We start from the raw sequence: 26,922 nt of genomic DNA, 5'->3' as shown, positions 1-26,922 counted from the left end.
CGGTAAATAGGACCGAGGGCGGCCGGGGGGAAGCTACCTACGGCGGCTGCTCGGGCACCAACACAGCACCTCGCCGGCTGCAGGCCCAGGCTCTCGGCGGTGAGTCGGCGGGAGGGCGGCGGGCCGGGCGCGGGCGCAGCGCCACGCGGTGGAATGACCTTGGCGGCGGAAGAGGAGGCTGGGGCCCTGTGCGCCCCCCGCCAGGCCCCGGAGGCGTTTCCGGGGACCGGCGGGTTGGGGGGGGGACTCTCTGGCAGGCACAGCCGGCAGCGGGGGTGGCCGGCGCACACTCCTGAAACGTCGCCCCGGTGAGAAAAGCAGTAAACAGCCCGCTCGCGGGCAGCCGGGCTCCCCGCCCCCATGGGACCGGGAAGCTCGCGCCCGCCGGTTCCTCCTCCGGGGCTGTGTCCCGGGCCGGGTCATCCCGACCCTGTGACCCGCCTGTCCCTGGGGCTGGCCGGGGAGGCAGCCCAGGCGGAGCCGGGCAGTTTGCTGGGATGATCCTAGGGAGGAGCCTGCGAGGAATGGCTTGGCCCAGAACCCGGTGACTTTCGGCTAGAATCTGGCTCCCCGCCCCTGCGTCGGTTTCTGGGCTCCCGTTTTGGCAGCAAACTGCTGAAATAACAGTATCTACCTGCATCTATTTGAGGTGTTTTTCTTATTCCAGAGTGTTTGCCTGGGCCACTTTCTGCACACAATCACACACAATTCCAGGAACCCCAGAAGACAGAAATGAGAAAACAGGAATCGGGGGCTGGGTGGATTCAGCTGAAACCCACAGAAAAAGTTAAATGCACAGATGAGACCGAAAACGAAACAGACGGAGACGGTGCCTCAGGCCCAGGGTGGTGTGGGAAGGGGGGAAGCAGGGTGGAGTCCTGGGGCATCACCCTTCCCTCGACCCTGAGGGCCTGGGAGAAGGGAACATTTAGGGAGCAATGTGGGGTAACTGGGTTTGTTGGGCTCAGCCCCAGGCAGTCCAGATAGCTATGAGCTGGATTTGCCCCCTTAGTGGGCTTAGGCCAACCCCCTTCCCTGGCCACTGAGGGAGCCAACAGGCACAGGGAGAAGGACAAAAGCCCAGTCCCCATATAGTTAGTGCCTGACCCAGTAGAAACCCTCGCCCAGTGGAGGGTAGGTAGTGGGTTCAAAGGGAGGCCTAGCACCTTTTATCACCTTGGAAAACCTGATTCCCAAGTGCAGCTGAGATTCATTCACTAGAATCTGTCTAGTCTGGATGAATCTATCAATGCAGAGTGAGGGAGGAGACGATGAAAGAAGGGCTTGGCCAAGGCTACTTTCCTTTTTTTTTCATAAAGTCATTTCCTTAATGGAGAATTGTTTTCTGTTGGCACTGGTGACAGGGACCAAGGGTGCTTGAGCATAGAAAAAGAGGCTGGGCCCTAGCTGGTTTGCTCAGTGGTTAGATCATAGGCCCACAAATGAAGGGTTCAATTCCTGTCAAGGGCATGTACCTCCATTGCAGGCTGGATCCCTGGGCTGGGCATGTGCGGGAGGCATCCAATCAATGTGTCTCTCTCACATCGATGTTTCTCAGGTGTGTGTCTCTCCCCGGCCCTTCCACTTTCTAGAAAAATCAATGGGAAAAATATCCTCAGGGAAGGATTAACAAAATAAATCGATAAATAAATTTAGCGGGTTTGGTTCAGTGGATAGCGCATCGGCCTGCGAACTGAAAGGTCCCCAGGTTCGATTCCGCTCAAGGGCACGTGCCCAGGTTGTGGGCTTGATCCCCAGTGGGGGACTTACAGGAGGCAGTCAATCCATGATTCTCTCTCATCATGGATGTTTCTGCCTTTCTCTCCCTCTTCCTTCCTCTCTGAAATCAATAAGAATATACTTTAAAAAAAGAAAAAAAGAAAGAGGCTGAGTTCCCACCCTGTGTGGCTTTCCCAAAGAGAGTTGAATGTTCCCTGGAGAGAGGTTCTGCACAAACCTTTTTTGGGCATTTGTCCCAGAACGGGGTACTGCCCGGTGAAGAGGTACAGATCTCTCATCTGGGGGCTTCTCAGGCCCAGAGCGTGGCAGCACAGGCCTGACACAGCCTGGCTCCAGGAACTCCCTTCATATTCGGTCTGGCCAGCCCTATTTCCCAACTGGTCAGAAGGTGAGAGCGGAAGCTTTTTGGCTCCAGGAAAAGCCTGCCCCTGTGCTGCTGACTCAGCACCTTGCATTGGGGCCTGGTTCTTCCTTTCTCCACCTGCTGAACTAGGGAGTCGGAGCAGGAAGTTGCTCACATTTTAGGGGAAGAGAGATTTTGTGTTACTACCGGCAGCTGGATTGAGAAGTGAAAGGGAGAGCATATGTCAGGGGAGCCTTGACATGTCTGTGGAGTGACATTCTTAAATGTGAGTGGTGGCTGTGTAGACTCCCTGCCATTGGGAGAGAAGGACTGAAGTATTTGGGGGTGAAGACGCACCATGTCTGCCGCCTGTTTTGGAGCGTTTGGCACAAGGAAAGTATTAGAGATATGTGAGGTTGGACTGGATGAAATGGGACATTGTGAACGTCAAGGATGGAAATTGGGCATTTTCATAGGCTCCAACCTCCTGGGTAGAGAGATGATGGGGGTTGCCAGTAAGTTGATGGGTCAGGTTGAGGCACATACAGATGTGATTGTACTCAGTCAGCAGTCTGCACCCGGTCCCATATCAACATCTCTTTGGTTTAAGCTCTCTGCACATACTCCAGGAGCTGCCTAAGCGAGGGAGATGAGTCCGGAGTCCTTCCTTGGTTGTTAATGGTCATATTCCGCCCTACTTTGGCTAGGGAGGGGGGTTTCGGGACCAAACACCATTACATATCTAGACTTTACATATCCCGTTTTTAACCTCAAGTCTCATCCCCACTCCCTTTCCACAGCACCTGGGGCCTCCCAAGTCTTAGCTCCCCTTTGCAGGGAGCACGTTTCACCTTCTTTGATCTGCAAATCACCACCACTTGCCTCTAATCTTCCTGAGGGACGTTGCAGTTCCTTTCTGCTTTCCGCTTTTCCCTATACAGTTCTCCGATACTTTTTTCCCCCTACATTTAATCATGAACAGTTCTTACAGTTGATAGACGTTTAATTGTAACGCTTGTAACCCTTTCCCACTGGTGTTTGCGAGTTATTTATGTTGATACATACAGTTCTAGTTCCTCTTAATGTACAGTATACTTATCTACTGCGGGACAGTTAGGTGGTTCCTGCGTTTTCACTGGTGCTCACAGGGCTACTAAATATCTTTGGATGGCTCAGACACTTTGCAAGAGTTTCTCTCGGTCAAAAGCAGAAGTTAAATTAATTGCTGGGTCATCTTCTATGTGGCTAGATACAGACAGAGTGCTTGGAGGTGAAGTGAGGTTTTACCTACCTATACTCCCAGCAGCGAGGAGGGTTTCTGTTCCTCGTGTTTTCCAACACCAGATATTACCAGGCTTTGATTTTTCTCAAGCACCACTTTCCCTCACCTGTAAAACATAAGCTCACACAAGACTCTTCCAGTGTTACTGTTGGATGAATGCTGGGTGCCGGGAAGAAGGCCTGCCTGTATTCTTGACTGTGTTATCTGTCTCTACCAGGCCAATAGCTCATTTAGCCTGGTCATCAAGATAACCTCGAGTTAGCAGCAGGGACGGAGAGAGGAGGATGGGACAGATACCACCAAGATAGTGCACTGGCTCAGTCCAGAGCATTCTGGAAACACCCGGATATTCTGCCAAGAGACCCCGTGGAGGGTTGGCCTTCTCTGTGACCCTCTGACCGGCTGACCTGGACTCGGGCAGCATGTGCTCACACACACACCAGAGTCACATGGCTTCGGGGCTTGCACAAGACCTGGGCAGGTGGTGCCAGCTAAGGGCTTCAGTCACTCCAGGGTTGAGGCATTGTCCAACATCCGTTGGGAGCCATCTGCCACCCATTCTCGATCCGCTTAACCCTGCGGGTGTTCGGGAGGTACTTGGTTCCGGAGTTCAGGATAGCAGAACAAACCATCATTGGAGTACTTGTCACTAAAGTTGGGAGGATCATAGTCTTTCACCCACACTGGGGTACTTGGGAGAATAAAAAGAATTACCCCGAGACATCAACTGGCCTGTGGGGAGGGAGAGGCAGAGCACTGCACTAGTGAGCGAGAGACTGTCCCAGTGGCAGTTCATTGTCAGGGCTGCTGCTCAGAGACAAGCAGCTGAAAGGCTTTTTGAAAAAGAACATCATCTTCTGTCTCCCCACAGCCTGACGAGGTGAGTATCTTTTCCTGGGGTCCCAGGAGAGGAAACCAAGACCAAGCCAGAGAGACGAAACCTTTCTGTTACTTGCTTCTGTGGTTTCCAACATCTCGGTCACGCAGGTACCCATCCGGCAGGGAGATGTAATCCAGCCTGTGATTGGATTAGGGAGTGTGTTCTGTGAGCTGGAGAACCATGGGGCACTAATCTCATTCAAATCTCTAAGGATTTTTTATAAAGTGGTTGCAAGGTCCTTCAGAATCCTGGCAGTGTGCCCATTTCCAAAACTGAGACAAGGGGATGCCGAGCCCCATGCAGCATCTCAGTAAGGCCACATCAGTTGGTGAGCAAAAGCTTCCAGAACTTTTCAGAACTTTGTCCAAACTGTGTCTTGTTTCTCAATAATAGGAACTTTTTCGACTCATTGAGACCTTCTGGGGGTTCATTGTTTTAAGGCTAAGGTAGTCAGTCATTTGCTCCTGTTGCAGCATGTGGGCTGTTGTGGTTGATCTTAAGCAATGTTCCATTTGTGGGTTCTGTAGCCCCGTGGTTTGCAGGCAACATGGTGGGAATTAGTCACTTATTTTGGAGAGATGACTGACAGGTGGGCAGCAGGGGAAGTGGCCAAGGCAAGCGGGGCCTTCTCACTGGCTCTCCTGGTTCCCTTGGAACCTGCAGGGCTGATGAAGCGTGATGCTGGTGGCCACCTTCAGTGGATGCCTTTTTCTGGGTCACACAGCAATTGCTTGGGGGTGGGAGCAGGGGTGGGGGTGGGGGTGGGGGAGGTGGAGACATTTCAGCTGCAGGGAGTCAGGCTCTAGGGATGGATAGCCAACCTGGTGCCTCTTCAGCCTTGAGACAGGCGACAACTAGGAGCCCTTTATGTTTTTTTGGTTTGTTTGTTTTTTAAAGGTTATAAGCCAAGAGGCAGTTAACCAAGTTTGCCTTAGAAGCAAAGCCATAAAACAGAAAAGACCAGATCAAACAAGGCTGAGATTCTGAGTCAGAAAGGAAAGGCCTGGGGTTTCCTTCAGGTCGAGCAGAGCCTGTTTGCGCTTGTGTCCCGTCACCACAGTGCTGCCTGACACTGAGGTGGAGCTGAGCCAACTGAAATTCAGGGGAAATGAAGGTCCGCCTCGTTTTGTTTGTATGAAAGTGGTCAAAAGTTGAGGAAGAACTGCCATTAACAACAGCCAGAGGCAAGACAAGTCTTTGTGGAAGAGAAAGAAATGGACAGAGTTTTTTAGCAAGTCACACTCAATCTTCACACCCCTCCTTCCTTTCCACCTACATATATATGTGTGTAGGTGGAAAGGCAGCCGTGTGTGTGTGTGTGTGTGTGTGTGTGTGTGTGTGTGTGTGTGTGTGTTTGGCACAACTTAAATTTGTGACTATGGGCAGAATGCAGGCACTCGGTTTTTTCATTCTTCAGAGCCCTCTGTGAAAGAGGTGAGCAGTGGATGGGCAGCAGCAGTGGGCATGGAAGAGCAAACCGCTGGGTGTGAAAGCCTCGCTGGACATTCATTCATCTGTTTCTGTGTTAGCCAGGAGGTGGCAGCTGGCTTATTTGGAAAGGACAAGTATATATGCCCTGTCTCATCAGATTCAATACAGATTTGGATTCCCGTCTACCTGAAGGCTCTATAAACACCCTTTTGGAAAAAAAAAAATCAAGGCTGGTGGCAGCCAAAACTGATTCAGTGTCTTCGGGGATGTCAGGGTTTGAAGTCTCTCAGGCGTCAGCTCCTCTCCTTCTGTGTTCATTCGATCTCTTTCCAGAGCCCCAAGGTCCATGTTAGTCCCAGGAATGGCTTCAGGGTTGGTTCTGCGGTCAGGGGAGGGAAGCAGAGGTAGGATCACCTGGCCAGAGGCCCTTTATTTGCACATGATATTCTCAGAACTGTAGTGGGATGTGCCTTCATTTAAACCAGTCAGTGCTATGGGGGGTTGGAGAACAAATAAATGAGAGAACCCCCTTCCCTCCCCACCTCCCATTTTTTAGCTAGATACTGGCTTGGAAAAGGGGAAGGAGGGTGTAGTGGAATCCCAGGTCTATTCAGGGAGTCCAGCTGACGAGGACAGAACTAACATCTGCCCAGCACACTTCCCTCCACCAGCCCACACCCTGAAAGGCAGGGTGGTGACTGTTGGGTCCCTCTCCCACATGAAATAAGCACTTTCTGTTCATTCTCTCTTGTAATCAAGGGGGGGAATGCACAGAATTGAGAGATAGAAGGAGGGAAGTGTTTGCCAAACAGAGGGGAAGTGAAAGCTCTTGTTTCGTGCTAAGGCCACAGGACCCACGACAAACAGCACAGCCTGTTGCTTTGACCATTTGCGTGTAGTTTGTCCAGTGTTCATGGTTCGTGTGGATGTGGGCAGAAAGAAAGCTGTCTGGTGCTCACCAAATGAATCACCACTGCTCTGGGGACCTTTGTTTTCCCTCTGGGAGGAGAAACTCCATATTCTTTGGGCTCAACAGTCCCAGGACCCTCAGAACGGAAGACTATTTGGAGGTTGATTGAGGTTAAAGCCTCAATTTTAATTCAGACTCTTCTTTGCGATGTGGAGGTATTGTGGACGGGTTTGGAGCGGACTGGGATTCTCTGGCACAGGCTATAGGTGGAGGGAAGGCAGAGGGTGGTGCGTCTGACCTGGGAACTGAATGTGCCCAGAGGAGCAGCCCTGTGTGGCCTTCTCGCCGCAGGGCAGCCACCGTGCCAGGGGCCTCGGCCCAGCTCCTTACACTCTGGAGAAATCAGTGGCCATGAGCTCCATGTTGCAGGTGGTGAAGCAGGCTCAGTGAAGGTTGGTGCTCCAGGCTGCACAGCTAGTGAGTAGAAAAGCCAAGTTTGGAATCCAGGCCCCCTGACTCCAAGCTCGTGCCCACCCTCACTGCTGGCGATGCTGGCTGTTGACCACTGGATCCCCAGCCCAGACTCTCCTCTAATGCCTTGGCGCTGTGCCTGGGGTGCTGGGCTGAAAGGATGGGCTGGGAGTCGGTGGTCAGAGGTCCTTAGTTCACGGGAGGGGACCCTGGTTCTCCACTGAGGTTATAAGGGAGGAGAAGAAAGTTGGCAGGAAATATGGAACCAAAGGACTAAGCAGGGTGAGTGCATGAAAGACGTGGTGCAGGAGCTCTGGGGCCTGGCAGGACTCCCGACTCAGGCTGGGGGACGGCCACGGCAGTTGTCAGCGCAGACGCTGAGAACCATCTGGAAGGTGGGAGGTGCCTCCTACCGCAGACACGGGAGAAATACTGCTTTAAAATCTGAGTTGCCGTGGAAGTGCTCCCGGTCTCCACTTGCTTATGAGTTAACATCTCTGCAGATGGCTGAGCCTCAGGGGGCACCCGGGGACACGCCTGTTGTCATTTAGGGAGCCTTCCCCTGGGACTGCCTCCTGCCCTAGGTTCTCCTCTAACGCGACTGCTTTGCTCCCCGGATTGCTCTTGGCCCCCTTCGCCATGTGAGGCCACAGCGAGACATTTACCTAAGAGTTTGGAGGTTGCGTGGGTCCCTGACATGGGGTCATGTGAGTGGCAGCCTCCCCATGAGTCACTGAAAATGGGAAAGTCAAGTGTTTTGAGCAGGAAGTCCCTAGGGAGGAAGCCCCATTGGTGTCTGGGAGATGGCTGTCAGTGCATCTGGGGGCTCGTTGAGACCAGTGTTCTTGCCCTGGCTGGGGTGGCTCAGTTGGTTGAGCCTCAGTCTATGCACTGAGAGGTCACCAGTTTGTTTCCCGGTCAGGGCACATGTCCAGGTTGTGGGCTCAGTCCCCAGTAGGGGACATGCAGGAAGCAGCCAATCAGTGATTCTCTCTCATCACTGATGTTTCTGTTTCTCTCCCCCTCTCCCTTCCTCTCTGAAATAAATTAAAAATATAGATTTAAAAAATAAGTAAGTGTTCTTTCCTCAGTTTAGTGGCATGGGGTCTTTGGTCACCCTAACCATTCTTCCTAAAAGAGCAAAGTTTCAAATATATATTATATATACATTTTTTTAAAAGGATGTATAGTGAAAAATAAGTTCTCCCTTTGCAGTTAGTTACTACTTTTGTGTGTTTTTCTTTTTTTAAATATATTTTATGGATTTCTTACAGAGAGGAAGGGAGAGGGAGAGAGAGTTAGAAACATTGATGGGAGAGAAACATCAATCAGCTGCCTCCTACACATCTCTCACTGGGGATGTGCCCGCAACCAAGGCACACACCCCCGACCGGAATCGAAACTGGGACCCTTCAGTCCGCAGGCCGATGCTCTCTTCACTGAGCCAAACCAGTTAGGGCTGTGTGTTTTTCTTGATGTTTAACATGTAGTGGCAGGAATATACTTGGACATTGCTTAATGGGTTCATGTGCTTACATTACCATGACTCACCTGCGGTGAGTATCTTGGGCATATTTACTTTATCGGTACAGTATGATTCACTTCAACTAATTCATCTCTTAAAGGCTGCTTTGTATTCTATTATTTCACTATTTACTGTAACTTAACAAGTACTTTGCTTGGTTTCTGGTCTTCTGCTAATACAAAGAATATGTCGGAAACATCTATATACCCGTATCTTTGTGTTCTGAGGCTGGTATAAATCTAAATGTCAGATTGCTGAGTCAGAGGGCATGCAAATGAAAAGGTTGATAGAGATGGTCCCTACCACAGGGCAGTGTGACATCTCTGCTTCCCCACATCTAACACACATCCTGCCCCCATCGAGAACTATTCCAGTGGTTCTCAACCTTTCTAATGCCGCGACCCTTTAATACAGTTCCTCATGTTGTGGTGACCCCCAACCATAAAAATTATTTTCGTTGCTACTTCATAACTGTAATTTTGCTACTGTTAATGAATCGTAATGTAAATATCTATGTTTTCCGATGGTCTTAGGCTCTGCAGCAGCGGTTCTCAACCTGTGAGGCGACCCAGAGGTTGAGAACCGCTAGCAGGGTTGCCTAAGACCATCAGAAAACACAGATATTTACGTTACGATTCATTAACAGTAGCAAAATTACAGTTATGAAGTAGCAACGCAAATAATTTTTATGGTTGGGGGTCACCACAACATGAGGAACTGTATTAAAGGGTCGCGGCATTAGAAAGGTTGAGAACCACTGTATTAGACTGTCCCGCCTTTGCCACTCTGGTTGAAGATAAATATCTCGTTAATTTTACCTGTAGCTGCCTATGGTTGAGCATCTTTTAATACGTGTTGGCCATTTGTAGTTCTTTCCTTTTTTAAAAAAAAAAATACATATTTTATTAATTTCAAAGAGGAAGGGAGAGGAGAGAGAGAGATGGAAACATCAATGATGAGAGAGAATCGTTGATCCGGTTGCCTTCTGCACACCCCACAATGGGGGATCGAGGCCACAACCTGGGTATGTGCCCTGACCGGGAATTGAACTGTGACCTTCTGGTTCATAGGTCGACACTCAACCACTGAGCCACACCGGCCGGGCTGTAGTTCTTTTTCTGTAAATTCACTGTGTATGTTCTTCTACCATTTCTCTATTACATTGTTTCTATTCCGATTTTAAGAGCCCTTTGGAAAATAAGAAAACGAAGTCTTAAGTATATATAAGCACTAATTTATGTTCGCTTGCCACTTTTTGTTTTTCTAGAAGAATATTATCATGTAATTAAACATTTTCCCTTTTAAGGTTCTATTTTATGTCAATCTTAGGCATTCCTCACTCCAATATTACATTTTTTCAAGTGCATTTATTTTCTTCCTACAGCTTCGGTGTTTTTATTCAGTGTCTTTGTTCCATGTAGCACTTTTTGTGTGTAAGAAATCAAGTGTAAAGATTCAGCCTTACTTTTTTTCCCCCCTGAAAGTGCGTAGCCAGTTGTATAAGCATCATCTACTGAGATGCAATTTTCTCACTCTCCTCTACCACATGCACGGAATTCTCACACAGGATATGCTTCTGAATGGTCTGTCAGTTTGGTTGATCAGATTGGTCCTGGGCCAGCATCACCTGGAGGTTATAATACATCTACTGCCACGAGGGCCAGGCCTTCATTCTTGCTTTTTTCCCCACAGATGTCATGCTATCCTTTTTTTTTACCCTCCTTGCTATTCTTATGCATTTATTCTTCCAGATGAATTGTTGCTTAAGCAACAGTTAAGTTTAAATATTCCCTCAAATACAACTCACCGTGTGGGAGGCAGTGTTTTAAGGGCTGGCAACTAAGACAGTGGTCGGCAGACTGCAGCTTGCGAGCCACATGCGGCTCTTTGGCCCCTTGAGTGTGGCTCTTCCACAAAATACCACAGCCTGGGAGAGTCTATTTTGAAGAAGTGGCGTTAGAAGAAGTTTAAGTTTAAAAAATTTGGCTCTCAAAAGAAATTTCAATCGTTGTACTGTTGATATTTGGCTCTGTTGACTAGTGGAGTTTGCTGACCACTGGCCTAAGACATGTCATCATGTAACCCTCACAGTGACCTGTGACCTGTGAGGAGGTGGGTCATTTTGGGGACAGGAAATCCCCCAAGACACACACACACAAACACACTCAGTCCCCGCTGTGTGGGCATCTCACAGGCCTGGAGGTGGTGTGGCATCAGGATGTATTTCTTGTTTTCATGGAGCTGCCGGCCGGACAGCATGATGCAGAGGCTGAGCTGGAAATCGCTGTCTCCTGACTCACTAGCCAGTCCCAGGTCTAAGGGCCGAGGTTGTGGTGTGGAGGATTCCCTTCCTGGAAACCCATCTCTGGCACCGGAAGCAGAGGCCTTGGCTGACCTGCAAACCCGGAAAAAATCCCAGGAGACGGGTGCCACTGGCCAAACCAGCCCTGCTTCCCGGTTCTCCGGAGATTGGCACACGCCGGCCATAGCCTGGCTTATGTTTTGCTTGTTTTGTATCCAAATTGTGGCTCATGGAATTTGTTTTGCTTTTTTTTTTTTTTTTAATCCACTTGCGACATAATCACACGGACAGACTGTTTACTCTTTCAGAGCACTAACTTGGGAAAGGCCTCAACTTTGTCCTACAAATCCATGGCGAGGATAGCAGGGAGGGCACTGGACTCAGTTTAGCCTGAAGATGTAGATGTATTCATTCGTGTAGGACAGACTCGTTGATCCTGCTTGTTGCCTGGGCCCTGGGGTTTTGACAGAACAGCAGGTCAGCCCTGGTCCTCACAGCTCACAAGATAGTCTGGGCCACCAACCATCCAGTGAACAGCACCATTTCAGACTGCGAGCGTGGTCCTTGCTCTAACTGATAGCCCTGGAGACCCAAGCAGCACACATCCCAGCCCTCAGCTGCCCCGGAGCCTCACCGCAGGCATCACAGCCCCTCCGCTTTCTCTGACCTGGCTCCAGCCACCTGGAGGAGACGCGCACGTGGCCTGTCTTAGCCCATTCAGGCTGCTCCAACAGAAGACAGACTGGGCGACTTCTAAACAGACATTTATTCCTCACAGTCTGGAGGCTGAAAGTCCAAGTTCAGGGCACCAGCATGGTTATGAGGGCACACTTCCAGGTCACAGACTTCTCGCTGTGTCTTCACATAGCGGAAGGAGCAAGAGAGCTATCTCTCTTATAAAGGCACTGATCCCATTTATGAGGGCTCCACACTCATGACCTAATCACCTACCAAAGGCCCCATGTCCTAATACTACCACATAGGGGGTCAGAATTTGGGGGTGACAGTCCTAACTGGTTTGGCTCAGTGGATAGAGCGTCGGCCTGTGGACTAAAGAGTCCCAGGTTCGATTCCGGGCAAGGGCATGTACCTTGGTTGCAGGCACATCCCCAGTAGGGGCTGTGCAGGAGGCAGCTGATCGATGTTTCTCTCCTGTCGATGTTTCTAGCTCTCTATCCCTCTCCCTTCCTCTCTGTAAAAAAATCAATAAAATATATTTAAAAAAAAAAGAATTTGGGGGTGACACAAACAGTCAGACCATAGCACCGTCTTGTGTGCTACAGGCGCAGGTCGGGACCTCGAGACCAGACCCGGGAGCCCACAGGCACTGTGGGTCCTTGAGAGTTCTCTGCTGCCCACCCAGGCTTGACAAAAGAGGAAACAGGAACAGAAGGGGACAAGTGGCAGCCAGGGCAAAAACACGGGCCTTTTATCCACCGGGTTATTCCTGGCCCCAGCACCTGGCTGTGTGTGGACCTGCGTGGAGGAGGAGCAGCCTCTGATGTCTTGTGTCCTTTCCTTTCTAGGTGAATCTAGGATCCAGCTTCCAGAATGTGGCGGCTCTTGGCCACCCTCAGCTGCCTGGTGGTGCTGACCAGTGCGCGGAGCAGGCTCGGTCTCCAGCCCCTGTCCGATGAGCTGGTCCACTATCTTAATAAGCGGAACTCTACATGGAAGGTGGGCTGTGGGGGCCGCTTCTGCACGTGTCCCTCCCGAGGGTGGTCGGTCTGGGCACCCCTGACTCCCAGCAGGGGTGGCCCACAGGACAGTTGAAAATCTGATTCAGAGTCATGGCTGCTCAAGACCATGCCCATTTCCTCCCTGCCCGCTTCTGTGTGTGTGTGTGGGGGGGGGGGTGTATGTGAGCCTGTTGGAGGTGCATGAGGAGGTAAACAGGCTTTGGAAGTGTTCCTAACTGAGCTCCTTTGTGGCAGGTGGTGTGGCTCATCAGTACCAGCAGCTCCTTGGTTCTGCCCAGCCCTGAGGCCCGGGACTTTGGGAACAAAGAAATGAGGACTGGGTCATCTTCAGGGCCATGGGGGTCTCTCTTCGCATGAGCAAAAAAGAGGAGACCCCCACTGGTCTGAGAGCTGCACGCTGCCCACGAGGTCCCTCTGGGCTGGTCCTGGCCTGCTCTACAGGGAGCCCATCTTAGACTATTCAGGCTGCTACAAACGCCACACGTTGGGTGGCTTATAAACAAATTCATCGCTCATAGTTCTGGAGGCTGGAAGTACAGGATCGAGGTGCCAGCAGGGTCAGGTTCTAGTGAGGGCTCTCTTCCGGCTTGTAGATGGCTGGCTTCCCTCGGTACCTTCACATGGTGGGCGGGGCAGGGGGGCTCTCGGGTGGTTCCTTTATCTGGGCACTAATCCCCTGCATAAGGACTCCACCCTCATGACCTGAGCACCTTCCAGAGGCTCACCGCCAGATACCGGCACATTGCAGGTTAGGTTTCAGCGTGAATTGGGGGGAATTTTGGTCTATAGCGGTAGAGCAGCCCCCATCCTCCGCTGAGTTGGGAGGGACCCCTGGCCTTGTCCGACTTTGAGTGTGAGCAGCGTCCTCTTCTCATCCCCTCTGTCCCCTGTTGGTGGGTGACTGTTGGGATGGGCTGTCTTCCAGGCCGGACACAACTTCCGCAATGTGGACATGAGCTACGTGAGGACTCTGTGTGGCACCAAACTGGGCGGGCCCAAGCTGCCCGAGAAGTGAGTATCTATCTGCTCCCGGGGCATGAGTAGCAGGCGCTGGTTTGGGACGGTGGGAAAGCGGGAAGAGAGAAGGCCTCCCTGGCGTCTGCAGGTCTCACATCTCCCAGAGGCTCTACTTGAGGGCAGGGCTCAGCCCCAAATGCCGGTGTTCCCCACGTGCTTCTCCGGGTGGGAAAGGCCCCAAGTCGGGGTCTCCACAAGCTAGGTGGGCCCAATCTTGAATAAGGAAATTCTGGGAAAAGCCATGGGATCTGCCCTTGATGTTTTCGTTTTCTAGAAAATTCTGGACAGGTCCATGTAGGCATTATTACTCTTGTAGGAAGCATTAAATGAATCCTGACAGTGAGGGTGGGTTAGTGAAGTTATGGGACATCACACAGTGGCAAAGATATTAAAAATGATGATGTGAGGAGCCAGGGCAGATGTATGACTGGGGGTGGGGCGGGGGAAGCAAGAAACACCATTATCTGGACCCTGTGGCTAAAACATCCACAAAATAAGTGGAGAAAGAAGGCTGTGGGGTGGTAAGTTGTGTTAAGCAGTAGAATCAGGTTTCACTTTCTAAACTTCCAAGAGGACATCCCTCTTCTGTGTGTTGTGTGCCGCACTCCCTTTCTCGGGGACGGCCCGCAGGCAGCTGGCCTTTGCAGGGATGGGGAGGGATGAGCAGCCCAGGTGGTAAGATGCAAGTGTGTAATGGAGATCTTCCTTTACCCAGAGTGTGGCTTGCTGAGGACATAACTCTGCCTGAAAACTTCGATGCCCGGGAACAGTGGCCAAACTGCCCAACCATCAAGGAGATCAGAGACCAGGGCTCCTGTGGCTCCTGCTGGGTGAGGCCCTGCTGTCCTGAGTGGCTGGAGCAGGGGTGGCTGGTGGAGGGGGGCCCCGGGAGTGACCAGGGCAGTTGGAGTTGGACCAGCTGTGACTGGGCACGTTACATAACTTTCCTGAGTCTCAATCTCCAGCAGTATAAACATAATCAAAACCCCTATGATCATGAGTTATTAGAGAGGCTAGGTGGAAGGAAGAAAGAACGTATAGCCCAGCCTGTGTGGCTCAGTGGTTGAGTGTTAACCTATGAACCAGGAGATCTCAGTTCAATTCCTAGTCAGGGCATATGCCTAGGTTGCAGGCTTGACCCCCCAGTAGGGGGCATGCAGAAGGCAGCCAATCAGATGATTCTCATCATTAATGTTTCTCTCCCTCTCTCCCTCTCCCTTCCTCTCTGAAATCAATAAAAATATATTTTTAAAAAATAAATAATGTATAAAGCCCTGTGCACAGGCCACAGCCATGTGTGCGTTGTGAAGTGTTTTTAATTCTGTTTGACATGCTGTCCTGAGCCATCAGAAATACCATTAGTTTTGACCTCCACTCTGTATCATGAAGACCCAGTGAGCTGTCTTAATTTTTTTTAACTGGTAAAATACACAATATAAATGTAACCATCTGAATCATTCTTTTTTTAAAATATATTTTTATTGATTTCAGAGAGAAAGGGAGAGGGGGAGAGAGAGAGAAACATCAACGATGAGAGAGAATCATTGATTGGCTGCCTCCTGCACGCCCCCACTTGGGATCAAGCCTGCAACACGGGCATGTGCCCTTGACCGGAATGCAACCTGGGACCCTTCAGTCCACAGGCCGATGCTCTATCCACTGAGCCAAACCAGCTAGGACTTTTTTTTTAATCCTCACCCGTGGACATGCTTAGAGAGAGAGGGAGCAACATCAATGTGAGAAGCATCCATCAATTGCTCCCACACTCGCCCTGACCAGGGATTGAAATCGCAACCTGGGTTAGTGCCCTGACTGGGAATTAAACCTGCCACCTCTTGATACATGGGACGATGCTTCAACCAGCTGAGCCACACAGTCCCGGGCTTAATCATTCTTAAGTATATAGTTCAGTGGCATTAAGTATGTTCACATTGTGTGGCCATCACCACCATCCATCCACACAGCTCTTGTCATCTTGTAAAACTGAAACTCGGTCCCCATTAAACACTAACAATCCCTATCCGCCCTCCCCTCAGCCCCCAGCAACCACCTTTCTACTTCCAACTATGATTATGACTAGTCTGGATACCTCATAGAAGTGAAATCATAGAATGTTTGACCTTTGAGCTGTGTTTATTTATTTATTATTTTTTACTTAAATCTTTGTGGTTGAAACTATTGTATGTGTCCCCTTATCCCCCCCCTTATAGCCCACACCCACCCCCCGCCTGAGGCCTCCACCACTCTTATTGTCTGTGTCCATGGGCTATGCATATATACATACAAGTTCTTTGGTTGATCTCTTCCCACCTATCCACTGAGCCCCACCATCCATCTGAGATCTGACAGTCTGTTCCATGCTTCTGTGTCTCTGGATCTTCTTTGTTCAACAGTTTACTCTGTTCATTAGATTACACATATGAGTGAGATCATGTGATACTTGTCTTTCTCTGGCTGGCTTATTTCACTTAGCATAATATTCTCCAAGTCCCTCCATGCTGTCTCAAAGGGTTAAGAGATTCTTCTTTTCCACGGTATAAATGTACCACAGCTTTTTTTATCCACTCATCTCCTGATGGGCACTTGGGCTGTTTCCAGATCTTAGCTATTATAAATTGCACTGCTATAAACATAGGGTTGCATACATTCCTTCTGATTGATGTTTTGGGTTTCTTATGATATTCCTAGAAGTGGGATTACTGTGTCAAATGGCAGTTCCACATTTAATTTTTTGAGGAAACTCCATACTGTCTTCCACAGTGGCTGCACAGTTCTGCATTCCCATCAGCAGTGTACTAGGGTTCCCTTTTCTCCACATCCTCGACAGCACTTGTTGATTTGTTGATGGTAGCCATTCTAACAGATGTGAGGTGATACCTTATTGTGGATGATCAGTGACTTGAGCATTTTTTCATATGACTCTTGGCCATCTCTACATCCCCTTTGGAAAAGTGGCTATTTAGGTCCTTTACCCATTTTTTAATTGGATTGTTAGTCTTCCTTTTGTTAAAAGTAGTATGAGTTCCTTATATATTTTGGATATTAACCCTTTATCACATGTATCCTTGCCAGAAATGTTCTCCCATACAGTGGGCTCCCTCTTCATTTTGTTGATGGTTTCTTTTGCTGTGCAGAAGCTTTTTGTTTTGATGTAGTCCCATTTGGTTATTTTCTTCTTAGTTTCCTTTGCCCTAGACAGTGATGGTGAACCTATGACACGCGTGTCAGCACTGACACGCGTAGCCATTTCTGATGACACGCGGCCGCTGAGGCGGCCGCATGCCGAGGCGGCCGCATGCCGAGGATGAAACATTTGCGAAATAATGTTTTTTCCTCAAAGTGACACACTACCCGAGTTATGCTCAGTTTTTTGGCGAAGTTTGACACACCAAGCTCAAAAGGTTGCCCATCACTGCCCTAGGAGATGTATCTGCAAACATATTGCTATGAGAGATTTTGCTGCTTATTGTTTCTTCTAAGATTTTTATGGTTTCCTGTCTTACGTTTAAGTCTTTTATCCATTTTGAGTTTATTTTTGTGTATGGTGTAAGTTGGTGGTCTAGTTTCATTTTTTGCATGTATCTATTCAGTTTTCCCAGCATTTATTGAAGAGACTGTCTGGACTCCATTACATGCTTTTGCCTCCTTTGTCAAATATTAATTGAGCATAATGGCTTGGGTTGATTTCTGGGGTCTCGGTTCAATTCCATCGATCTATATGTCTGTTCTTGTGCCAGTACCAGGTTGTTTTGATTATAGTGGCTTTGTAGTATAACTTGATATCTGATCTGGTATTGTGATTCCTCCAACTTTGTCTTTTCTCAGCTGTGGCTGTTCAGTGTCTTTTTAGGTTCCATATGCATTTTTGGAGTATTTGTTCCTAGATCTGTGAAATAATGCTGTGGGTAATTTAATAGGGATTGCATTGAATCTATAGATTGCTTTGGGTAGTATGGACATTTTAATGATGTTGATTCTAGCAATCCATGAACATAGTATATTCTTCCACTTGTTTATATCTTCCTCTGTCTCTTTTTTCAACATCCTATAGTTTTCAGAGTACAAATCTTTTACCTCCTTGGTTACATTTATTCCTAGGTATCTTAATTTTTTTTGTTGTTGCTATGGCAAATGGGATTGTTTAGTTTCTCTTTTGAGAATTCCTTATTGGTATATAAAAATGCCATCAATTTTTCAGTGTTAATTTTTTGTACCTTGCTATATTGCCAAATTGCTTTATTATATCTATTAGTATTTTGGTGGAGTCTTTAGGGTTTTCTATATACAATATCATGTCATCTACAAATAATGAGAGTTTTGCTTCCTCCTTTTCAATTTGGATGCCCTTTATTTTTTCTTCTTGTCTGATCACTGTGGCTAGGACTTGCAATACTATCTATAATAATAAAAGCGTAATATGCTAATTAGACTGGACGTCCTTCCAGAGGACCTTCCAGATGAAGCCGGGGCTGCAACTGACCAGCAGGCTGTGGTGGGTGAGCGGGGCCTCCCTCTGCAAGTGAAGCCCGGTCCCGGGTGCCAGCAGCCAGAGGAAGGAAGGCCTACTCTTACATGAATTTCGTGCATCAGGCCTCTAGTTTGAATAAGAGTGGTGAAAGTGGACACCCGTCTTGTTTCTTGTCTTAGGGAAAATGGTTTTAGTTTTCACCCATTGAATATGATGTTGGTTGTAAGTTTGTCATATATGGCCTTTATTATGTTGAGGTATGATCCCTCTATTCCCACTTTGCTGAGAGTTCTTTTATCAAAAATGGGTGTTTGATTTTGTCAAATGCTTTTTCTGTGTCTATTGATATGGTCATGTGATTTTTGTCTTTCAATTTGTTTATGTGATGTATCACATTTATTGATTGCAAATATTGTACCAGCCTTGCACCGCTGGAATAAATCCCACTTGGTCATGGTGTATGATCTTTTTAATATGTTGCTGGATCCAATTTGCTAGAATTTTGTTGAGGATTTTAGCATCTATGTTCATCGGGGATATTGGCCTATAGTTCTCTTTCTTTGTAGTGTCTTTATCTGGTTTTGGAATTAGGATAATGCTGGCTTCAAAAAAGAGCTTGGAAGTGTTTCTTCCTCTTGAATTTTTTGGAATAGATTGAGGAGGATAGGTGGTAGTTTTTAGTGTTTTTTTTTGTTGTTGTTGTTTTGTTTTTAATGTTTGGCAAAACTCCTGTGAAGCTGTCCGGACCAGAGCTTTTGTTTGATGGGAGTTTTATTATTATTATTATTACTGCTTCTATTTCATCAGTTGTTATGGCCTAGTCAGGTTTTCTGATTATTCCTGATTCAGTTTGGAAGATGGTATTTTTCTAGGAATTTGCCCATTTCATCCACATTGTCCAGCTTGTTGGCATATAATTACTTATAGTATTTTCTTACAATTCTTTCTATTTCTGTGGTGTCAGTGGTTACTTCTCTGCTTTTGTTTCTGATTTTATTTATTTGGGTCCTTTCTCTTTGTTTTTTTCTGAGTCTGGCTAATAGTTCATCAATCTTGTTTATCTTTTCAAAGAACCAGCTGCTGGTTTCATTGATCTTTTGTATTGTGTTTTTAGTCCCTATGGCATTTATTTCTGCTCTCCTTTATTGTTTCCTTCCTTCTACTTACTCTGGGCTTTTCTTGTTGTTCTCTTTCTAATTCTTTAAGTTGTTGGGTTAAATAGTTTATTATTAATTTTTCTTCTTTTTTGAGGTAGGCCTGTAGTGCTATGAACTTCCCTCTCAGAACTGTTTTTGCTGTGTCCCAGAGATTTGGGTTGTTTTGTGTTCATTTTCATTTGCTTTCAGGAAGTTTTTTATTTCTTTCTTGATCTCATTGGTAGCCCATTCCTTGATTTCGTCTGGAAGATCTATCCAGTGAAGTTAGCAGAGTGTTAAAGTCCCCTACTATGACTATATTGCTGTCTATCTCTCTTAGAGTCCTCCAGAAGTTTTAACATATTTAGGTGCTCATATACTGGGTACATATGTTGACCAGTGTTATATCCTCTTGTTGGATCAATCCTTTTAGTATTATGTAGTGACCTTTATTGTCTCTTGTGATAGCCTTCATTTTGAAGTCTATTTTGTCAGATGTGAGTATTGCCACCCCAGCTTTTTTGTTTGTTTCCATTTGCATGGAAATTTTTTCCATTCCTTTACTCTCATCCTTTGTGAGTCTTTTTTCTGAAGTCTCTTGTAGACAGCATATATTTGGGCCATGTTTTGTATCCATTCAACTACTCTATGTCTATTGATTGGAGCATTTAATCCATTTACTTTTAAGGTTTTTACTGATAAGTACTTATTTATTGCCATTTTAATTTTTTTTTATATATTTTATTGATTTTTTACAGAGAGGAAGGGAGAGGGACAGAGAGCTAGAAACATCGATGAGAGAGAAACATCGACCAGCTGCCTCCTGCACACGCCCTACCGGGGATGTGCCCACAACCAATGTACATGCCCTTGACCGGAATCGAACCTGGGACCTTTCAGTCCGCAGACCGATGCTCTATCCACTGAGCCAAACCGGTTTCGGCCATTTTAATTTTTTATGCCTATGTTTCTCTCTGTCTCTTCTCATTACAGCAGTCCCTTTAGTATTTCTTGCAATGCTGGTTTGGTGGTGACAAACTCCTTTAGCCGTTTTTGTCTGGGAAGCTCTTTATTTCCCCATCTTGAGATAGCCTTGCTGGATTTTTTTTTAAAAGATAATAATATGGATTATTATTTTTTAAAATATTTTTTTTCACTTTTTTTTTTTTAATATATTTTATTGATCTTTTACAGAGAGGAAGGGAGAGGGATAGAGAGCTAGAAACATCGATGAGAGAGAATCATCGACCAGCTGCCTCCTGCACACCCCCTACCAGGGATGTGCCCGCAGCCAATGTACATGCCTTTGACCGGAATCGAACCTGGGACCTTTCAGTCCGCAGACCGACGCTCTATCCATTGAGCCAAACCGGTTTTGGCTATTTTTTAAAATATTTTTAAATTGACTTTAGAAAGGAAGGGAAAGGGAGATAGAGATAGAAACATCAGTGAGGAGAGAGCATCATCGATTGGCTGCCTCCTGCATGTCCCCTACTGAGGATCGAGTCCACAACCTGGACATGTGCCCTGACCTGGAATCGAACCGTGATCTCCTGGTTCATAGGTCAATGCTCAACCACTTAGCCACTCCATCTGGACAAGTGTGAGCTCATTTTTTATGTTAAAAATCAAAACTACATATTTCAGAAATGAACGAGTACCCAGGTAGAGGGTTCGGGGAGGATTAAAGATTATAAAGCTAAGTTTGAGTGCCAGGACCCTCTCCTGATGCTGCTGAAAAAGACAAGTCACCAAGGAGGTCTGAGGTGCCCACTGCGGCCTCCCAAGGTCCAGGGGTGGGGCTTACCTGGGTAGGGATTGTTTCTGCAGGCATTTGGAGCTGTGGAAGCCATTTCTGACCGGATCTGCATCCTTACCAATGGGCATGTCAACGTGGAGGTGTCTGCCGAGGACCTGCTCACCTGCTGTGGCTTCCAGTGTGGAGAAGGGTGAGTCTGAGGGAATGGCACCTGGGAGACCTGGGCTGAGGCCTCCTCACGTGGAGGGGGGCTGAGGCTCCCTGTGGGGGAGTGGTACACTGAGGACAGATGTGGTCGAGGCACTGTGGGAATCTGGGGAGTCTGGAAGCAGGCCCTAGTACGGCTGCTGCTTCCTGGGGGGCTCCTAAACCCAGGCTGGCCCCACAGGGTTGGCTGTGGGTGATGGGGTCTGGGCAAAACAGATGAGCTCAGGATTTGTGGTTAAATTTCTGATCTCAGGTCTGATTTTTCTGCTCAAGGCAATGAAATAGCCTCAGGACCTGTTTCCTTATCTGTAGTTAATGATAATGGTTCCCCAGATTGGTCACACTGCCTCGTGGGCTGCCCTCTTAAAAGAAAAAGGTGTGTCCACACCAGTTAAGTTTGAATTTCTGGCACTGGTGTTTCGGTTAGTACCCGGGGGAATTCGGTGTGCTCCCTGATTGAGAATCCCTGTTCTAGAAAGGACATAACCTGGTTTGGTGTAGACAGGAATCTGAGTGTCCTTCTGTCTTCTTGAGGGTCTTGGTGGGTGGGGCGGAGAGCTGGGGTGATTCCCTGGAAGGGACAATCCAGGGGAGGAAGCATTGGGGGTCTGTTGGGACCTGGGAGAACTGTTGGGCCACTTGCTGAAGGCAAGTGGTGGCTCCACCAGGCAGTGGTCTGGGAGCAGCTGGCACCTCTCTCACGATGACTTTCAATGAATGGCTCTTTTCTTAGCTGTAATGGGGGCTTTCCCTCTGGCGCTTGGAACTTCTGGACAAAAAAAGGCCTGGTGTCTGGTGGCCTCTATGACTCCCATGTAGGTGAGTGTCTGCCTTGGGTCCCTATCTAGCCAGATGGATTTTATAAGCAATAACTAATGATGGTCTGTTTCCACTCTAAAGAAGATTGAAGGTTGAGGGCAAGAATACTGGGCTGGAAAACAGGGTAAAAGGCAAGCCAATCCTCTCAATGGCAAAATTAGCAACAGAGGGGAGAACAGACCCAGGCTGCAGACTTGGGGGTATCTACTGTTCCTGCAAGTCATCGTCCCAATTCTTTCTGGCCTCGAAAGGCCTCTGTAGGAGCTGTTGGCTAAGACCTTCCTTTCTACTTGGTCCCCCCAGGTTGCAGACCCTACTCCATCCCTCCCTGTGAGCACCACGTGAATGGCTCTCGGCCCTCATGCTCAGGGGAAGGGGGGGAAACCCCTGAGTGCAGCAAGATCTGTGAGCCAGGCTACACCCCATCCTACAAAGAAGATAAACACTACGGTAAGCACACTGGGCCTGAGACCCGCTGACAGCCTTCCCAAGCCAAAGGAAGAGGCCAGGGCAACTGAGTCTTGAGTCAGGAACACGGGATGGAGCAAGGAAGGGCACTAATGCCTCTTGTCTGCCTGCTGTGTTTTCTGTCTCCACCCGAATTCCACCTCAGGGATGTGGTCTTAGGAGTCAGACCCTCGGAGTTGGAGGGGACCAAACCCCTTGTACAGGGGAGTGACCTGGTCTAGTCGTCCCGGTCCAATCCCACTCGGCCCTCAGGGCCACATCCTCCCACTTCTCAACATCCAGATCCCGCCCAATCACTCCTCCTTCAGGGGGTTCCTGATCACCGTCACCCTTTCCTTCCCTCCCTCTCTCACCCCCCCCCCTCCCCCCAGACTGGGCAAGTCCCCTAGATGCTCAGTCTTCACCTAGTGACTCCCCGTAGATGAGTGAATTGGCTGATGGAGCCTCTGGAGGCATGTCTCACCCCACCTGCTGGTTCCTTTGCTAGGATGCAAGTCGTACAGCGTCCCCAGTAGTGAGAAGGAGATCATGGCAGAGATCTACAAGAATGGCCCAGTGGAGGCAGCCTTCTCCGTGTATACAGACTTCCTGATGTACAAGTCTGGTGTGTATTGGCCCCAGATGGCCTCGGCAGGGAGGGGAGGTCTGGGTTCAGGTGGGCCGACAGGACCTGATCAGAGTAGGAAGGCAGGGTGTCCAGAAGGGCAGTGCCAGGCCCCCCGACACTCATAATCACTGCTCTCAGCAGCTGCCCCTGCTCTGCTTTCTTGTACCTGTTGGCCTCTTATGCACATGCTATTCGGACCCCCACTGCAATGTTTTTATATGGCTAGTTCCTGCTCATTCCATTCATCCCTTAATAGCCAGCTCGGAGATCTCCCAGGGGAGGATTGTCTCCCCTTCCTGGATGGATTTTGTGTCTGGGTTGAGTGACCTTCTTTATTATCTTTCCTTGGCAAAGCCCTAGCCTCATGGCTACCATCCCCCATGGACAAGGAAACAGGGACCTGGCCAGCCCTTGGCCCAAGAGCTGTCTTAGAAACGCCCCATCCCCGGTGAACAGTCTGTGCTGACCACTTCTGTCTCATGTACATGCTGCTAAAGTGAAAACTCCACAGCTCTCAACTCTTAGAAAGCAAGGGTTAGAAAAAAGAAGATGTTTCTGACAAGAAAAAAATACTATAAAGCTGGTAAATTTTTAAAAAATGTATTTTTATTGATTTCAGAGAGGGAGAGAAACATCAATGATGCGAGAGAACCATTGATTGGCTGCCTCCTGCACACCCCCTACTGGGGATCGAGCCTGCAACCCAGGCGTGTGCCCTTGACCTGAATCGAACCTGGGACCCTTCAGTCCGCAGGCCCACGCTCTATCCACTGAGCCAAACCAGCTAGGCTAAAGCTGGTAGTTCTTAGCACAGCCCGCATGTTATAAAAGAATACATTTCCAGCAAAGTGACTCACTAGGGTACAGCTGGCTGGCCAGCTCCCTAAGCACTTTTTCTCTCCCACTGATGGATACATACACTCCACCAGCTCAGCCCTCTTCTGCATCTCTTCTCTGGTGACCCCAGAGCAGCAGGTGAACTCTCTGCTTTTGACAAATCATTACATGGAGTCCTAGTATGTGCAACAGACCATTGGAATTTAAACGTTAAATTACTTCTTAAATTCTAATTTATAACTGTAGTTTTAAAGGCAACCAACAGGCATGTTTCATTGGATTCCCATTTTAATGTTTACTCAACATTATTGTGTGTTGGGCTTTCAAAAATATATTCCAATAACTCCCCAATAGAGAACCTCGTTTGAAGACAATAGTAGGCCTTTTGGGCCCCGATTATCCTACCTGGGGAGCCAGCTGATGTGGAGGGGTGTTGTGAGGGATGGGGCAGTGGCTGGGTCTCAGCCTGACTGGTGTTTTCCTTCCTCAGGCGTGTACCAACATGTCACTGGAGAAATGGTGGGAGGCCATGCAGTCCGCATTCTGGGCTGGGGGGTGGAGAATGGCACCCCCTACTGGCTGGTAGGCAACTCCTGGAACACCGACTGGGGTGACAATGGTGAGTGGCCGCTCCCTTCCTGCTAAGAGGGTGTTAGGAGCCAGAACACGGTTGTCATCTCATCTTCCTCTGCTCTCCTCACTGCACAGCTCCAAACCCTAGGCTTAACTGTGACCTTCCGGGTGTCCAGGTGCTAGTGGGCTGACTTCAGCTTCTGATCCTGAGAGAGGGTGGTAGGGAGCAGGGCCCAGCTTCAGATTGCTGTGCCTGCCATCTCTCCCGCCCTTGCACCAGGTGCAAGTGACAGGTGACATGGGGTTGAGGTGGAGCGGGGCTGCTGTGCAAACAGTGGAAGCTGATAGAGCACCCTGATGCCGGTTTGGTGCCTGTTAGGTGACTTTTGCTCCTGGGTCTTTCAGGGATGAGTCTGAATAATTTGGCAAGGCCCCAAACCCAAGGCGCACTTTAAAGGCATCTTACTCTTGCTTTCCAGGCTTCTTTAAAATCCTCAGAGGCCAGGATCACTGTGGAATTGAGTCGGAGATCGTGGCTGGACTCCCCTGCACGGACCAGTACTGGAAAAGGATCTAACCTGCTGTGGGCCCTTCCAGCCAGCCCTGGGGCAGTGTTTTCTGAAATGTGGCCAGTGGGGCTGGGGGTGAGATGAGGGATAGGAATGTCTTTTATTCTTTGAGTACAAATGGGTTTTAGACAGGGCCTGAAGGACTGGATTGGGCCAAACCTTGTGTCTACCATGAGAGCAGTCTTCCAAGGAGACACATCCAAGGCCTGGCTACCTCCCAGGCCACTCAGTGGACTGTTGTCACAATGCATTTAAACCACTGCTACAAGCAAAGCAAGTCCTTCCCCCTTAGACTAGTGCTGCTCGGCTCTTCCTGCAACCACCTCCACATCCTTCATCCGTCTCCATCTGTGCATCACCGGGGAGCATGATAGGCCTACAGGGTTCGGAGTTTTTCCAAAGGAATGAAAGGTGGATTTCCTAATGATAGCTTCCCACGCATCCCACCATCCGCAGCACCTCCAAGCAAGCAGCTTTCTAGATTTGGAAATAGGTTGAGAAGAGAAATAGTGGGGCAGCCCTTTGAAAAAAAGCCACTCTCCCGGGGCCCCTGCATCTGTCGAGCTTTGCAGTGTTGCTAACCTGCTCTGATCTTGGCATGATCCTTTTTAAATAGAAGTTTTATTTTTGTGTGTACCTCAGCTGATCATGAGAATGAAATAGTCTAATGTTGGAAGAGCTGTACTAGTTTTACCAACTGTCTCCTTAAAACAAACTGGGTGGTCTTGATTTGACTGACTTACCGACCTCTTAATACATACAATGAAAATAGAGAGAAACCAGCCTTTATTGTTTAAAAATCACTGCTGTGCCCTATTAAAGAAGGAATACTGTGCCAATAAAAGGTTTCTCCTTCAATGCTGTTCTGGTGGGACCTCAAAGATCATTTGTCACTGTCTGTAGATGCGTGGCTGCTATCTATCCTTATCCCCCAGAAAGAATCATGGGCTTATGGATCTTTAAGCTCTACCAGGGCTGTCAGTTGAGGGGGACAAAGTAAATACCTAATTTTAGCTTCTCTCCGCTCCAGCTCCCTTTCAGACCACAGCTTCTGTCTTTTTAGTCCATCACAGCCCATGTCCTGCTGGAGGACCAGCTTTCCCTGGCACCCCCACTGCTGGAATGGCGTGGAGGCAGAGCCTGGTGCGCTATTTTGCAAGTTCCCTGTGACTTTTAAGTATTACTTTGATAGGTCTAGTTAAAATCATAACCCATAGGCACACCAGTTCTTGAGGGGAACAGAGGAAACTTGAAGAATCAATCCCATCCCACTGGCCTGTCAGTATCTTATTTCCCTTCCCCAACTGAGTTGGACTAGCTCATCCCAAAGTCATGCCAAGTTTGACTTCTGATGTGACTCTGAAGAATCGGAAGCTCCTAAAATAACTTCTTAAGCACCCAGTGAACACTGTAGGAAAAGCTATAAATTCATAACATTTTATTAACATTTAAATGAGAATATATTCATAACCTCAATGAAGTTATTCTACCTACTCCCAAACTGAGTTGAATAATTCCATTTTTACGCACTTTCTCCTACCTCCACAGTGTTCCCTACAACTCCATCCCTCATCCCAGAAGCCAGGAGGGATGTGCAAAATGATGTAACAAGATGAATTGCAGGTCATCTTCACACTTGGCTTAAGGAGTTTTTGTTAGAAAAAAAAAAAAAAATAGGGATCAGCATCAATAAACCAAGTTATCATCATTGACATTACCTTAGCTACCACTGTGAGGAGGAATCAGTAGATTGCATGCCAGGAATGCTATACATTTTATTAATTACACTAGTGGCCCGGTACATGAAATTTGTGCACATTAAAAGGGAATTATTAGAGGAAATATTTTAATATTGCTATATGCCCTTTCTCTATAATA

The 26,922-nt window shown here is 48.2% G+C and overlaps 1 protein-coding gene across 1 annotated transcript; it reads left to right on the top strand.

Moving 5' to 3' along the window:
- CTSB (cathepsin B) lies at positions 1 to 25,902 on the top strand. The gene is made up of 10 exons (XM_054717628.1): positions 1 to 99; positions 12,411 to 12,561; positions 13,510 to 13,595; positions 14,317 to 14,431; positions 21,036 to 21,154; positions 21,905 to 21,990; positions 22,294 to 22,440; positions 22,946 to 23,062; positions 24,393 to 24,521; positions 24,955 to 25,902. The coding sequence occupies exons 2-10, from the start codon at positions 12,436 to 12,438 to the stop codon at positions 25,050 to 25,052; spliced, it is 1,023 nt and encodes a 340-aa protein (XP_054573603.1). The 5' UTR covers positions 1 to 99; positions 12,411 to 12,435; the 3' UTR covers positions 25,053 to 25,902.
- The last annotated feature ends 1,020 nt before the right edge of the window (positions 25,903 to 26,922 follow it).

This window comes from Eptesicus fuscus, chromosome 6 (assembly GCF_027574615.1).
Source record: "Eptesicus fuscus isolate TK198812 chromosome 6, DD_ASM_mEF_20220401, whole genome shotgun sequence".
In the NCBI taxonomy this organism is placed as follows: domain Eukaryota; kingdom Metazoa; phylum Chordata; class Mammalia; order Chiroptera; family Vespertilionidae; genus Eptesicus; species Eptesicus fuscus.
The sequence above is the reverse complement of the archived record's forward strand: the minus strand, read 5'-3'. Positions and strand labels throughout refer to the sequence as shown.

Coding starts and splice junctions, on each gene's coding strand:
- CTSB (XM_054717628.1), top strand. CDS start 12,436: ATGTGGCGGCTCTTGGCCACCCTCAGCTGCCTGGTGGTGCTGACCAGT. Junction 13,596..14,316: donor GGGCCCAAGCTGCCCGAGAA/GTGAGTATCTAT, acceptor TCCTTTACCCAG/AGTGTGGCTTGCTGAGGACA. Junction 21,155..21,904: donor GGCTTCCAGTGTGGAGAAGG/GTGAGTCTGAGG, acceptor CTCTTTTCTTAG/CTGTAATGGGGGCTTTCCCT.